Here is a 15,591-nt window from a genome sequence, read left to right on the forward strand (position 1 = left end):
ATCTTGGGAGAGAACAAATTAAAATTGTAACTATATATATATACTTTTAATACATCAGATTTAATATAAAAAAAGTCCCCTACAATTGTCCCATTAAACCCTTTTATTTATATGTTACTCGAAGCACACAAAGCAATGCGCTTTAGCACAGGCAGAGAAGACAGAGAAAAGAGCTCTTCTACATGGCAAAGTTTATGTTCACAGAACCGCCTGTCAAGTCAAAGGGGTAAAAATTCATGGATGGAATTACATTAAAAAGATGGTTATAAAATCTTAATGGAATGATAAAAAGGAGAGGAATGAGGGCCTTTTGAATACTTAAAATGCTCATACATCTTCACTAAGGAGATTTCTAGTAGTGTTCTGACATACTGCAGCACAAAAAGCCCAAAACAGACAGACCTAAGTGTTCCCACAGCTCCATCGGTAAGGCTCACGTTCTCACCAAACCAGAAACTTTTAATATATTTCGGATAAATTTGAGTATTATCATTAAAGGGATAGTTCACCCTAAAATTAAAATTAAGTCATAATTTACTTAGGTGTTGTTCTAACGCAGTATGCCGTTCTTTCTATTTTAGACCACAAAAAAAAAACACATTTGTCATTTTAACTGTTGGAAATGGAGCGTAAAAGTGGACTTCAAAGATTTCTCATCCTGTTGCGCCATGATAAGTTGCAAATAATGGCGAAAGAAAGATAATTCAAATATTTAAATGTATTAATGAGACACTGTTTGTGATATTATATAGGGCAGCCCATGCACAGGCTATAGTGCTGCTGTGAACATTTCACACAGGAGGAAAAATCCCTCTAGAGCGGATTTCTAAATTAGAGATGAATATGTGCGGGCCCGACTGGGACCCTATCAAAGAAGAAAAAGAGCTAAAGAAAATATGACATACGTTTCTCTCCTCCTATTTCACCTTGCCCATCCTCTCCTCTTCCTTTATCATGCGGCCGGACACATTATTTTGAAGAATCCCCTCAATTCTTTCCTACTGTTAATTTAGTGCGGCTTTGCCGGGTACTATTTCACGTTGATGGGGCGGCTGATGATATGTGTGAGAGTGTTTATTAGCAGTGCCAGGAGCCACTAAAACTCACGCTTTCCCCATAATCCTGCCGCAGAGAGCCGAATATGCCGCATCGAGGCTCTTCACAGCTCATTTCGGAAAAGAAATAAAGGGCTTTTCTCTTTAACAATAACAATCATTTCTCTCCTTCTTGGTAATGCCCACCTGTTCTCAAAGTCATCACCCCTGCCTCAAAGAAAGAGATGAGTAAATAGAGCTAGAGTGAAGGGCTCATTTCTGCTGCCAGATACATGCAGATGGAAAATGAGGAGGAGGATGGTTTTGATTTATATAGCGTGCTGATCAGGATTTGACATGTCGCTTACTTGGGATTAGGGTGACTTTTAGAAGAGCTGCTAATATGGTGCATGCTGGGTCATCGCAGTTTTGGCATATGGAAGAGTATATACATAAATGTGCCAGTTTCAATATTGCAATGTTCAACAAAATAAAGTACTAACTACACATTTAGCCTTCATGTTTTAAAAATCTTTCCCATTTCTGTTTTACGCGTGAACTGTATCAACAAACACCGGTGCCCTAAAAAGTATTGCATATAGATATTTTATGAAAATATATTGAATAAATATATTGTATTTAAATATGTTAATAATATTAATATTTATTAAATTCTAATAAATAAATATTTGAATACAATTCATTTAAATAAATGTTTGCACAAATATTGATTGAAATGATTTTCAATTACTTAAATGCTCCAAAGTAAGTAACTTAAAAATCTCAAATAATTTTATTTAAATATTATATACTATAGTTATTTATTTATTTATTTATTATTTAATAAAATAATATATGAAATATATTTACTTTAAAATGTCTAAATATTTTTTAGACATATTTTTTAGGACCAATCCAACATATATTGAGTTTTAAAAGGGTCATATGATGGTTCTAAAAAGAACATTATTTTGTGTATTTGGTTTAATGCAATGTGTTTACGTGGTTTTAGGTTAAACAAGTAATTATTTTTAGGGCTGACTTCTAATAGTCGAGGATTCGACGATTCGATTCGGAGAGGTCTGATTCGACTATGAACCTCATAGTCGAATACATGGGCGTCAGTTTGGTTTGAAATGTGCTGGGGACAGAGACGCATTCGCATTTTCAGAAGGGCTGGGTACAATTTTATTTATTTTTTCGCTTTCGCGCAGGTCATGTTTTGAAAGACGATGTCCTGTAGCTTACTAATGTAAATAAATAAAAATGTATTCAAAAATCTGCTTCACATTTTCAGCAGGGCTGCGGAGCGGCTGTGGGTTGACTCCACACGGTTCTCATGTGCGTTAAAAAGCTTTACGTGGTTTAATGTACCTAAACAACGATTACCAAATTTCCCTCTCATATTGCTCCTCATAACCACTGAAAATGGTAAAAAAAATCGAACCCGGAGTCCAATTATTATGGACGTTATCTGATATTAAGCGTTTCTGCTTCACATTTTCAGCAGGGCTGCGGAGCGGCTGTGAGTTGACTCCACGCGGTTCTCATGTGCGTTAAAAAGCTTTACGTGGTTTAATGTAGCCTACCTAAACAACGATCACCAAATTTCTCTCTCATATTGCTCCTCATGTTTATGAAATGTTATGATATATGTGTGATATGTGTTTTTTAGCTCTTTTGTTTGAAATGGAAAAAATCTAGCTGCTATCTAAAAAAAAAAAAAAAAAAAAAAAAGGTTCGACTATCAGTCGACTATGGCAAAATCTAACGAATCAGATTCGACTATGAAAATCCTTAGTCGAAAACAGCCCTAATTATTTTACACATACTGTACATTATTGTTGCTCCTCTATGCCCCGCCTTTCTGAAACGCATAGATTTTTACAAAGCTCATCATTCTGAAAAGTGCGGTGTGCTCTGATTGGCCAGCGTTCCAGTGCATTGTGATTGGCCCAAAGACCTTAAATGTGTGACGGAATGTGACGCCCCTTACCATATTTGGAACACCAGCTCCCAAAGCAATAATGACAGGTGAAACACTACATTATCAATTCGAGCCCGAATCTGATCCGGAAAATACAGATGACCAAGCTGATCGATCAACTTTGCCAGCGCGACTGGACCAGATCGTATCAGATTGGTAAGGTTTTATTTCATTGGGGACATAATTACTGATTATAATGACTTTACTGTTTTTTTTACAGAGAACACCATGTGAACATAAAACAATGTCTGCATTTGAGATTGTAGAAACGACATACAAGCGTTACTCTATACTGCTCAAAACTCACCATTGAATAGTTAGTAGCAAATTAGTAGTAAAATATGAAAACATACTTACAGGCTGTGTCTGTGAGTCAGAAGTGCCAGAATGTACTTGCAAAGATGGAATTACCCTACTGTTTTTGTGTCCTCTTTTGGAGGGCCAAACTAAGTAGTTTGGCTTTCGCAACGAAAAACACAGCGTCTCCACGACATGGCGGCGACAATAATACAGCAAGAATAAAAGTTACACCTTCTTTCTTTGCGTATACATTAGGGTGTTGTTATGAAACTCTGCACCCACATACTGATGAGGATTTGTGGTGGCGTGTTTGAATGAAGCGTTTTAGGAAGGTGTGGCTGAGCCTTAACTTTTATAAAGAATATCTCTTTAGGTTTGACACTTTGAGCTTTGTAACTCTGCAGATCTTATACTTGCACTAACAGCTACATAACACGCTAAAAAAAAATCCCATCATATGACCCCTTTAACTTAAAACAGATGGCAAATATATGTATATTTCTCACTGATATCACTGTCACACTGACACTTTAGAGTACTTTATACAGTGATCATATATATCATAGATTATGATATCCTTACACAATTTTTTTTATCCAAAGCCACACGATCAAAGCATAAAACAATATAAAAAACAGTTGATCCATCCATCAACCAGTTCAAACTACTACACAAATTCTTGAATGGTCAACAACGTATCTGATGCAGTATCTTCAAGGCAAGGCAATTTATGACATCCTCTTAGAGAACGATGCAGCCTATGAAAGTCATGCTAAGCATCCATAAAGAATGCCAATTGCAAAGTGCAAGATCAAGTATACAGCCACATGGTGCAACACAAGTAGACCAAAGCAGAATGCAAGACAAGATACTGAACAAAAAGTCTGAATGAGGCTGTGAATGTTACACAGCTCACGTAGTGCTGCCCTCAGATGGAGGGAAAACTCTTCCCAAAAGCAGAAGTTGTGAAGTGCTGCAGGGCATTGTAGGGAGGGAGGGGGGGGGGGGGGGGGGGGTGTTCTCTAAGCATGATAATGAAGAGGTGATGGTCCATAATACAGTGCAATCTGAGTGTATGCAAATACTGGCTCAGTAATTATAATGTATGTGCTAATAGGCTGAAGTATAATTAATTTATAACTTAGCAGAGAGTGTCTGTTATGATCCTTAATATGATTCTATTACAGTAATCAGTCCAAAATGACACCGGCAAGGTCATGTGGAAGAGGCGTACCTTTAACTAGAGATCTCTGCCCACTGGCCCTCTCTCTCAACACCTGCTCTTTTCTGTTGGACAAGCCTCACAGAGGATCCGCCTGACATGTGGTTAAACACAACACACTCTTTGTGTGCTCAATGATTTTCTGTTGTGTTTGTGAACATTGTGTGTGTGTGTGTGTCAGTTGTGGAACTCACTGTCTTGCGCAGTAAAAAGAGAGACCCATGGGCTGCTGGTTTCTCCGTGGCTGTTGGACACCAGCAGTCTGAAATGATACTCTGTAAAGGGTTCCAGTTCCTTCACCATGTGACTAAAGACGGTGGTCTCATTGTCCATTAACCTGAAGACAGAAATAAATATACATGCGCAAACACGTTACACTAAACTTAACAGCGTTACATGGCAAACTATGATTGGTTGACATCCAGTAGATGGGTTTGCATTCTGGAATCTTCATTTTCTTAATTTTTTTTTTCTGTGTTGACATATTTCCTATTGCAATAGAAAATTTGTGCAGGACATATCAAAGTCTCTTACGCTCACCAAGGCTGCATCCATTTGATAAAAAATACTGGAAAATATTGTGAAATTATATTACAATTTATAATAACTAAATTCTAATTATAACACTGATTTACTGCTCAAGAAAGATTTCTTAGTATCATCAATGGTGAAAACTGTTATGTTGCTTAATATTCGTGATTTTATAGATTGTGATCTATATAAAAAAAAAATTCTGCATTCTTTGATGAATACAAAGTTCAAAATAAATATTTTGTAACATTATAAATGTCTTTAATGTCACTGTTGACCAATTGAATGGGTCCTTGATAAATAAAAGTTTAATAATAAAAGGTTTTCATACTTTATTCTAGGGATGGCCCGATACCGATACCAGTATCGGGTATCGGGTATCGGCCCGATACTGAGCTCATGTACTCGTACTCGTACTCGTAAAAGCGCCCCGATACCAACAACCGATACCAGGCAGCGTGTGTACAGTGTTTGTGTCCAGACAAAGAAGCACTGACAACAGAAAGTATAATGGGGATAAAAAAGAAGGCTGTCTATGAAGTAAATGTATCATATTAGTGAAATATTAAACAAAATATAGTAACGCCTATATAGCTGTGGTGCGCGAGCTGATAAGAGAAAAACGCGCAGTGGATTGAGCACGCCGCGGCACCGAAGCGCGAGCTGGTCGAGCGCATCAGACGTCAGTGGAAAGTTTGTAGTTCAGTCGGATGTCAATGGCAAAGAAAGTAAAACGAGGCATGTAGCTTATTATTAACATTAACTGACCAGAGAGAGAGAGAGAGAGAGAGAGAGAGAGAGAGAGAGAGAGCGCACTTCTGTTGAATGCTCTGGATTGCTGATCGTTCACTCGGCACGTATATTTGGATTAAAACTGAATCGTATATGTAAGTAAAACATGAACTGTTACCTTATTTATGTTTAACGACATTATTACAGGACATTTGCAGGTCAAGAAGTTACATGAACTTCAAACATCCAAAGCGCGCGCCCCGAAAACCATCGCCTCAGACAGCGCGCGAACACTGAGTGGAATTATTTCACTATTGCGCTTGTACGGATGAATTCACACAAAACTATGTAAAACGCCCGTCTTGGCGAGTATCCTAGTAAACAAAGTATATTATATGTCAAGTGAACGTAGACAGTATAATTCAAATGGGATCCGTGCGTTCGGTCTTAAAGGGGCAGCAGTTGAATTAATCTGCTGCTGTGTTTTAATGTTAACCAGACAAAGGATTAACTCTTGACTAAAAAGGCTACATTTTTTGGTAACTTCACAAAAAGATCCATCTATATTTAATTTATACAGTAATGAATATGCAGTGCATTAAATATATTTGATGAACAAATTAAGTTTACATTTAATAAACAAATATGATTTGACATTCTTTTGGTTTCTCTACCAATACATTTAAAAATGACAAATGCATGAATTAAATTAATTGAAAATAAAAATACAGGTATCGGTTACGGTATCGGTATCGGCGAGTACCAAAAATGAAAGTATCGGTATCGGACTCGGCCTGGAAAAAGTGGTATCGGGCCATCCCTACTTTATTCCCATTCTAGAGGGCATCTGATTTGACAAAAAAAAAAAAAAACACTGTGTACTGCAGGATAAGCAATATTTATCCTGTTTTCTCGATAAAGACTGCAATTCCAATACTGACTTAATAGTTCCTTTAAAATTATTAAAATATCTTTTCCATTGATTAGTTAGCAAATCAAATCAAACGTGATCGTAGGATTGAATGTGCGCATCAACTGCTATGTCATTATTCTGGTGAAAATACAAGCTGATATTTTTTAAATGAACTGAAATGAAAAAATAGATATAATCACGCTGCATTAAATGGCTTACAAGTCTTGCTGATTGGAACAAATCTTTGCTGGTTTTTAAGAAGCGTCAACTTCCACAGAGCTTTACGATCAAATTTACCATGGAGTATAATAAATAAATCACATGAACAATGAAATACATTTCAAAAGAATCCCAGGAAATGAGGGTGATGTATAATACATGCGCCTAGTCATTTATTTATTACAACAGAATGAGAATTCCCCTATTTCTGATTAAATTGCAATTTGTTGTCAGGGAGCATGTAATGCATACATATTAGATAAAACATTTGTTTCTTTCTTTTTTTTTTTCATGAGGACAGCCCTGGTCTAGGCCTATTATTTGATATTCCTGTACATCTGCTCTACAACAAGCTAACTGCTGCTTTCTTCTCTTTAGATCAAATCTATCCCGTATGTCTCCAGATTAACTGTCTCAGATCACTTTGTATTTTCAGCACAAAATATACTATTGTTCACTGATGATTGCACTAGTGTAGAAAAGTAAATGTGTACACAGTAAAAGGTCTTGATTGTTTTGTTGAGCTGAGCTTACTGGTGAAGTTGTGGGTAAGCGGACGTTCTCATCTGGAGCCGGTAGCGCAGGGGTCCGGGAGCGTTGTGGCGCGCTGGAGCAGCCCAGGACACCTGCAGCGAGGTGGGGGTGGCAGCTGCCAGCCTGGGGGGCAGAAGGCCATCTGGAGCTGTATGTGGAGAGGATGCAGAGGTGAAGTGGAGCAGAGAAAAGATCTGCACGGTGCAGCATATGCTGAAGAACATGGGTAGAAACACTGCTGGGGATGGGGTGAGCTTACTGTATATATACTACAACACATGCTGGACAACAAACACTCGCAATGGGACACACTGTGTTTATGGAGGACCTAATGCACACCCTGAGGGGTTTTATGAAAGGGTTTTAAAGGGAAAGAATGGTTTTCAATCAGCTCCCAACTGACACTATATTTAAGCTGTGTTACACGTATTTGGACAACCATTAGATTTATCTGAACTTGTGGTTTTATCAAAAGTTAAAACATAACATATAAAAAAAGCATCAACATTACTGATATAGAAACACAATTTTCAATGACTCATAAATATCAGCATATACTACTGTCTAAAAAGATCTAGAATATATATACAGTATATATACCCCAAGACAAATACTGAGCAGCACAAAGTGCTTTCAACATTGAAAAAATATATATCTTTCTTGAGCACCAAATCATCATATTAGAATTATTTCTGAAGGATTATATGACACTGGACAAAGTGCAAGACAAGTCAGCTGTCATGTCTGTTTAGGTTTTGTTTATTTTCATGAAGCATTGAATTTTATGAAGCAACATGAGTATACATGAGATTTTTATTTAATTTTGTATCACTTTTACAGGTTTGGAACGACATGAAGGCAAGTAATTAATGACAGAATTTTTCTTTTTGGGCAAATTAACCCTTTAAGTTTTAAAGGAACACTCCGACTTTTTGGGACTTTAGCCTATTCACCTTATCCCCCAGAGTTAGATAAGTCCATACATACCTTTTTCATCTCCATGCGTGCTATAAGTCTGTTTGACGCAACCACCGCTAGCCTAGCTTAGCACAAAGACTGGATGTAAATGGTTGCAGCTAGCATACTAATCCAAATAAGTGACAAAATAACGCAAACATTTTCCTATTTACATGTTGTGATTTGTATAGTCAAAGAGTGTACAAAAAACAAAGTCACATGAGACACAGACATATTTTAACCGTATAAATACTGGGAACTATGTTCTCTGAAGGCGAAGCACTGCTACTTGGGCGGAGTGATAACCGCAGCGCACCTGAGACGCGCTCTGAACGAACTCTCTGCTCACCACGGCGCGTCTCTGGTGCTGCGGTTATCACTCCGCCCAAGTAGCAGTGCTTCGCCTTCAGAGAATATAGTTCCCAGTTTTTATACGGTTAAAATATGTCTGTGTCTCATGTGACTTTGTTTTTTGTACACTCTGTGACTATACAAATCACAACATGTAAAAAGGAAAATGTTTTGCGTTATTTTGTCACTTATTTGGATTAGTATGCTAGCTGCAACCATTTACATCCAGTCTTTGTGCTAAGCTAGGCTAGCGGGGGGTGCGTCAAACAGACTTATAGCACGCACGGAGATGAAAAAGGTATGTATGGACTTATCTAACTCTGGGGGATAAGGTGAATAGGCTAAAGTCTCAAAAAGTCGGAGTGTTCCTTTAATAATATTTCACAAAATAACCATTTATACTGTATTTTGGTCAAATCAATGCAGCCCTGGTAAGCATAAGAATATATATTTTTTAAATCTTACTAACCCCAAATGTTTGAATGTTAGTGTATAGGTTGCTGAAAGAAATGGCAATATATTATATAAAGACTGTGTGAATATATATTTTTTAAATCTGAAATTTATACAAATTATTTTTTTAGATAGTACAAGTATATACAGTGCACTCCTTTTTTTGCTTAAAAGATTTAATATCCTACCAATGGGCAGTCTTTGATCTGTGCATATCACAGATTGGAGAGAGAGAAAGAGACAGACGAAGAGAGTGGATAGAGAATTCCTCTGTTTTTAAAGAGAGAGAGTCAAGAGACGGGCGGAGAATGTGAATGGCACTTGTCTAATGGTGCGGTCAGCTCTCTGCGCCTCTGATTTACAAGGACTTCCTGGCCCCTTCTGAGCCTCCTCGCCTCGCTTCTAACCCAACGCACCATCAACCCCGCGGATAATAATGCGGCTTCTATTTACTGCGAGAGTCATCCGTCCTCAACACAATCTCTGTGGTCAGGGCACTTACACACATATCCTCATACACACATATTCAAATAACATCTGTGAGTTTCACAATATTAATACTTTACATCAAGAATTAATACCATATTTTTCTATATTTGACAAAACCCTTGATTGAAAAAATGTCAGTCAGATATAATTTAATTAATAATATAATATAATAATTAATAGTATATCATATTTTAAAATAAACAAATACAATACAAAAATAAATGTATAATAATAAGTAATTTTTTACCAAAGTGTAACTGCATTTCAACATGGATCTCATGATTTGCAAATGTCTTATATTATCCACAAGTCATTGAGACTATATTACAAAATTGCCTGGAAGCACATGAAAACATCTCAGCCATCACAAAAGAAAACAACTTGATTCTGGGTCTTGTCTCAGTGCTTAGGGAGGACTCCAGGCAAAAATCATCTATTCTGAGGAGCAATCTAGTCAGAATCAGCCTCAATAATACAGCACTCCAATGCTTCAAGTGAAGTCCTTTCCCTAAGTGAAGTCTCATTCTCAATCAACCCTCCTCTTGTCCAGCAACAAGAACTCAATAACTGTTGATTACTTAAGTCATTTTGGCCCCACTGAAATAGAATCGCCTTGATAGAATACAAATTAGAATTGAATACGCCCGCGATGGCCAAAGCTAAAACAAACAAACAAACAAACAAACAAACAAAGGGGTTATGAGGGTGAGACTAAACTCCTGGTTCCGTGGTCTCCGGTGTACAGAGAACGAACTAAATGAGATCAACTCATTGACATTAAAGCAAGAAAAAAAAAGATGTTAATACTTTGATTGATGAGCGATGGAACTGCCAATTATGTCAATAAAGAGTATGGATATGCCAAGCTGTTGTGGGACTTTCAAAAGCTTGACGTACCCATGCGTCATTTAGGAGGACAGGGTGACAGCCTGATTGAACGGAGAAGGTAGAGACGATGCGGATGTCTGAACCAAACCCTACATAGGCTGGCATGTGAGAGCGGGGACGTGGCTTGTGCTCAGCGGGGGTCAGATCATCACTCAAATCAGTGGTCCAAAATTAGTTTTACTGCCAAGCTGCAATTTTCATAATGTCCATGTGCTAGTATTAGGCAAGAAAGAGCTCAGCAGAGGGATGCTGCTGCTCTGAGAAGAGTGGATAGGGCTTTGCTAGATGGACTTGGGGATGAAAGCCATTTCACTCTTTTCCTCCATCTGCCTTTGCTGCTATGGCTTTTGGGCAGGAATAAACAGTGCAAAGCCCAGCCAACCAGTCATAAACATAATGATGATGATGAGCATATGGACAGGTCTGGACCATGTCCCTACAGATTGCCGCAGCTCAGAGATGCCAATACTACTTTACATAGTTTGGACCTGAACACCAACACACACACACACACATAGTCTAAAAGAGCACCAGTGATGACTGAATTTATCAAGAGACCACCAACTGCACACAAATATTCGATAAAAGGAGACAAAAGTCATATTTGTTATGTTCTACCTCATAACATGATATATGTAAGAAACATACTTCAGCATTAAAAAAGGCTTTCTGTAGATTTAGATATGGTATTATAGGGCTAGATGTTACAATACAAAAAGTCTTTCTGCACTGTCAGGGTTAGAATGTTTCTTGCTGGGATGGCGTAGGACTAGTCTACGAAAAACAATGGCACAATAAGGTTATCAACTTTAAATTGCGATTATCAAATCAAAGGCTGTGAATAGAAGAAATATGTAGTCCGTTGCGCTGAATTTTAGAGTGAAGAGTGGCACTGTGTTCATAGACTCTTTGTTCTTTGTGTCTGAATGTCTCAGCAGTAGAAATATGGCACATTTTCATATGAAATGAAAGTGATCATTAAAATTTAGCACTGTAAATAAGTGTATAAATGAACTAAAAGCACAACACTGGCAGATCAAAGCTGGAAATGTTGTTCCAACTGCCATGGTTACGTATCGTTACTCATTTCTACGTGGGCACAGGAAAAATTCTTGGAAAAAAGGGTTTCATACAGTGTATGCTTGCGTATGCCCTCGACTACTGTACCAAAAAATACAGGCGTTAACCTGTATGTTCTGCACACTGAGGAATAAACAATATGTTCAAAGCATTTGATTTCTTCCCTAAAGTTTGTATAGAGAGAAAAGAGAGAGACGGTGCTTCTCTTCTAACGAGAGTAAGACACCTATTGACAAAAGAGTTAATTCCTCACAGCCTTATTTCATCAAACAGTCGGCATGAAGCTTCCTTTGTTTCACCTCCCTCCTTCCTCAGGTATATCAAAAGTGTCACTAATCATTTTAAACTATGCACTTTTATGTTTCGTCTGTATCCTAAGCCTTCTACTCCGTCTGTTCTTTGATATAACAAGGACAGTTTGAGACAAGGCTTCAGTTCAGCTCAGACAAACCAAAAGATCTACGGAAAGAAGTGGAGGGAAAAGTGTGGTATTTAAAATTTATACTTATGTCTTTGTGTTGAACTTGAACAATTTTGCAGAACTTTAACTTGGGTGTGCTGACGTTTTTTTTTAACGGGGCCGTCTGAGAGCGATTGGTCTGTATTTAAAGGCTGGGCATTAACATGGAGTGGCGTTTACAGGTCAGCTTCATCATCTGAGAACATGCAAGGCCATGTCCCATTCCACCGAATCAATCTTCAATCCATACGCACTCCTGTGGGAATGAGCGCTCCGTTCACCTCCGTGAGAGATGAGACAATGGCAGAGCTCTAGGGTTTCAAACGCTGATGTTTGTTCATGAAACGTGTCCGAGCAACTTCATTTTCTTTTCCCTACAGGAAAATGATTCTCCTTTCAGGTACAGACAGAATAATAATTGTCATAGAACGTTTAAGCAAAGCAGGTTATCAGGCCGAAAGGCATTTCTCGCCAGTCTCTTTGATCAGGAAACGTGTGTGTGTCTGTGTGTTTCTGTGGATTCATGGGTCCTGGCTAGGGAATTTGCAGCTGTCTGGCCAAAACATAAGGGTCACATTACTTTTACATATGAAACAAACGAGATACAAGTTAATGTCCAACGATCCCTCAGCTAAAACAGGTATAAGAGTGGTGGAGTAGCAAGAGCTTTAATTGAAATTCAGGAAGCTTAAAATAATTATAATATTTAATATAATGTTCCATCAGCTACAGTGATTGTCCGATGATCCCTCAGCTAAAACAGGCATGAGAGTGGTAGGGTAAAGAGGGAAATAATTAAAGCTATTAATTAATATCAAATGATTTATTTAATTATTTTCAACATTTATTTTATAGGGGGAAAGAGTCAGTGGGATGAAAACGTTATCACTTTGCGCCTAGTTATGACACGGGGGGTGAGAGTGTAAAGGAGTAAGAGGGAGAGAAACAAGAAAGTGAAAAAATATCAAACATGCATCACAACGCTGTAATGTTTGCACTGAATATCCACTCTAGTCTAAAGAAACATGTGTCCATTGACCCCTCTTTTCTAACCATCCCTTCCCACTGAACACAATAGGGGTTGGGAAGGCAGAAATCACTAAATTGTCTTTTTTTATCTCCTCCATGGTAATTTACCTTTCCCTTAAACACATATAACCCAGTGCGTGTCACATGCCTCCCAACAGCCGTTCTCTGTATAAATCAGCTTAATAAGTTCTCACACCATTAAGTAAAAGGAAGGATGGACCAAGGCCTATTTAACCAATGAGTTGTTACCTTTCATTTGCCTGAGAAGGTCGTAAAAAAGAACATTCTGGAGCCATAAGAGTCATAATTAAAATCAACAACAATTTAACAGTGGGAAAGTGTGGCTCCTTAGTGTGGCAATAAACTTATAGTGGCTACTCTTGTGTGCATACGCTCTTATCTGCCATTGCCATAGACAGGAAATTGCATGTCTTTAGATCACCAGCAGCGGGCATTGTTCTCTGTCAGCCAGCAGATGTCCAATGTCTCCCAGCCGGCTCCGTACAAAGCCGCGTTACGGGGCCCAGTAGATTCAGCCTGATCAAACAGCTCGCTCTCTGCCTGTGTGGAGGCATGTGATTAAACATTAGTGCAGAGAGCCTGTAGCTCTGCGTCAAATATGAACCAGGGCTGAAGTTTACAGACTGTCTGTTAATGAAGAACATGACAATATTATGGAAACATAGTGTTTTTATGCTCTGTGCCTTCAAAATTGCATATGCGAAAATACACGTTTTACTGATGAAGATATGTTTTGGAAGGAAAAATTCAATATCAGCTGATTGCATCATTTTGGTTTGTGTACAAAATCCCAGCGAGTTAACGCATATTGATTTACAACGAACTGCACTAATCATTTTCTTGTCAGCTTTCTGGCAGATGTTGACGTTTCAGCCAGTGGAGTTTATGAGATTTCTGAGGATCATTTAGATTCCATAACTTCCAACCGACTCCTATTTCATATTTCATTATCTAATAGTTTCATTTTTGTCACCTATAAAAAAGGAAAAGAGACAAGGTGCAACACTTGCCACATATATGGCACATACTGTATGCTACAGATATGCTGAGCCGTGATGCTCATACTAGTGACACGGGTTCGAGTCTGGCCTGCAACATGTCCTGATCCCACTTCCGCTTTCTCTTCCTAAGTATTTTTCGTCGTGTCAGTCTCTACTATTTCTATCTACTATTTATTATTCAAGCAAGCAAGTGGTTTCTACAATAACAATTCTCTGTGGATACGCAAAGTTCCAAACTTTAAATTAAGGGTACATATAATCAACGTTGTGGCATTACAGAAAGCTGTGTTTGGTACTGACCTCCTGGTGGGAGAGAGACGCTGGTGGGAGAGCTCTCTACACAGCCCTGACTGTTGCAGGCCTTCACCAGCACGGTGTAATTAGAATACGGCAGCAGTCCTCCTATGGAAACCCACTGGCCTTCTTTACCAGTGCTGAGCAGCTCTCTCGTCTCTGTCTCTGGTGTTTCGAAACTGCTGAAGTTCTGACCTGGAACACACAGAGACACAATTTAACATCCACAAAGCCCCATCAAAGGATCAGAGCCACGCTGACCTGTGGACAACTTCAGGAACTTGGATGATGATCACTTTGCCAATAAGCTCCCAAATACAGATCCAATTTTCTTGGATCATTGACAGCGAGGTGTCAGCATGATACATGGGTATTATGGTTCACAGATCAAATGTATCTTATAAATTAGAGTAATGTTATATTTCTTTAAAAAAAAAAAAACTTTTAAGCAGACTGACCCTTTTTAGACTGAGAGGATGCTGGACACTCTGCACTTTGTGTGTGTGTGTGAACCGCAGTGCCCTGCTGACACAGGGAAGCCCAGGCTTTGGCTGTCTGGGTCTTAATCCAGAAATGGGGATTGATTGCTCTGCCAGCTCAGACATTGATTCAACACACAGGAAGCCGGATCCACAGAGAGAAAAAAAAATAGCGGCAAAAATAGAAATACAATTTTATAAATAATGGCAGAAAAAAAAACTGAGTGAGCATATTGTCAATCTGGTAAAAGCCTTATAAAGAGCTGTATTAAAAAAAGGAAACAAAGAAAATCCATTAAAAATAACCGAGATGCCCACATACTTAGCCGTAATAAGTATTATCGAAATAAAACGCAATGAAAGGATTCTAAAATTTCCCCAAGAGAAATGTGTTTGCCCTTTCAAATTCACAATCCAAACAAGACACACACACACACACACACACACACACACACACACACACACACACACACACACACAGAAATATATTTACCTGTACATACCTATAAACACTGTCTCTCTGAAGCAAAACATTGCTTTGTTTGACCATTCCAGTCAGCCTGACAACAGCAACACTGGCTGAACCAATGGCATGAGTTTGGGGTGGTGCTATCTAC

The 15,591-nt window shown here is 38.4% G+C and overlaps 1 protein-coding gene across 1 annotated transcript in view; it reads right to left on the reverse strand.

Moving 5' to 3' along the window:
- ush2a (Usher syndrome 2A (autosomal recessive, mild)) overlaps positions 1–15,591 on the reverse strand; it is a 207,058-nt gene that overhangs the window by 88,914 nt on the left and 102,553 nt on the right. Inside the window, exons 38-40 of the mRNA XM_079632841.1 lie at positions 14,502–14,690; positions 7,473–7,620; positions 4,738–4,880 (exon numbers count right to left, since the gene is read on the reverse strand). Coding sequence (XP_079488967.1) covers positions 4,738–4,880; positions 7,473–7,620; positions 14,502–14,690 — 480 coding nt within the window. The remainder of the gene's footprint in view (positions 1–4,737; positions 4,881–7,472; positions 7,621–14,501; positions 14,691–15,591) is intronic.

Source organism: Phoxinus phoxinus, assembly GCF_949152265.1.
Source record: "Phoxinus phoxinus genome assembly, chromosome: 13".
NCBI lineage: Eukaryota > Metazoa > Chordata > Actinopteri > Cypriniformes > Leuciscidae > Phoxinus > Phoxinus phoxinus.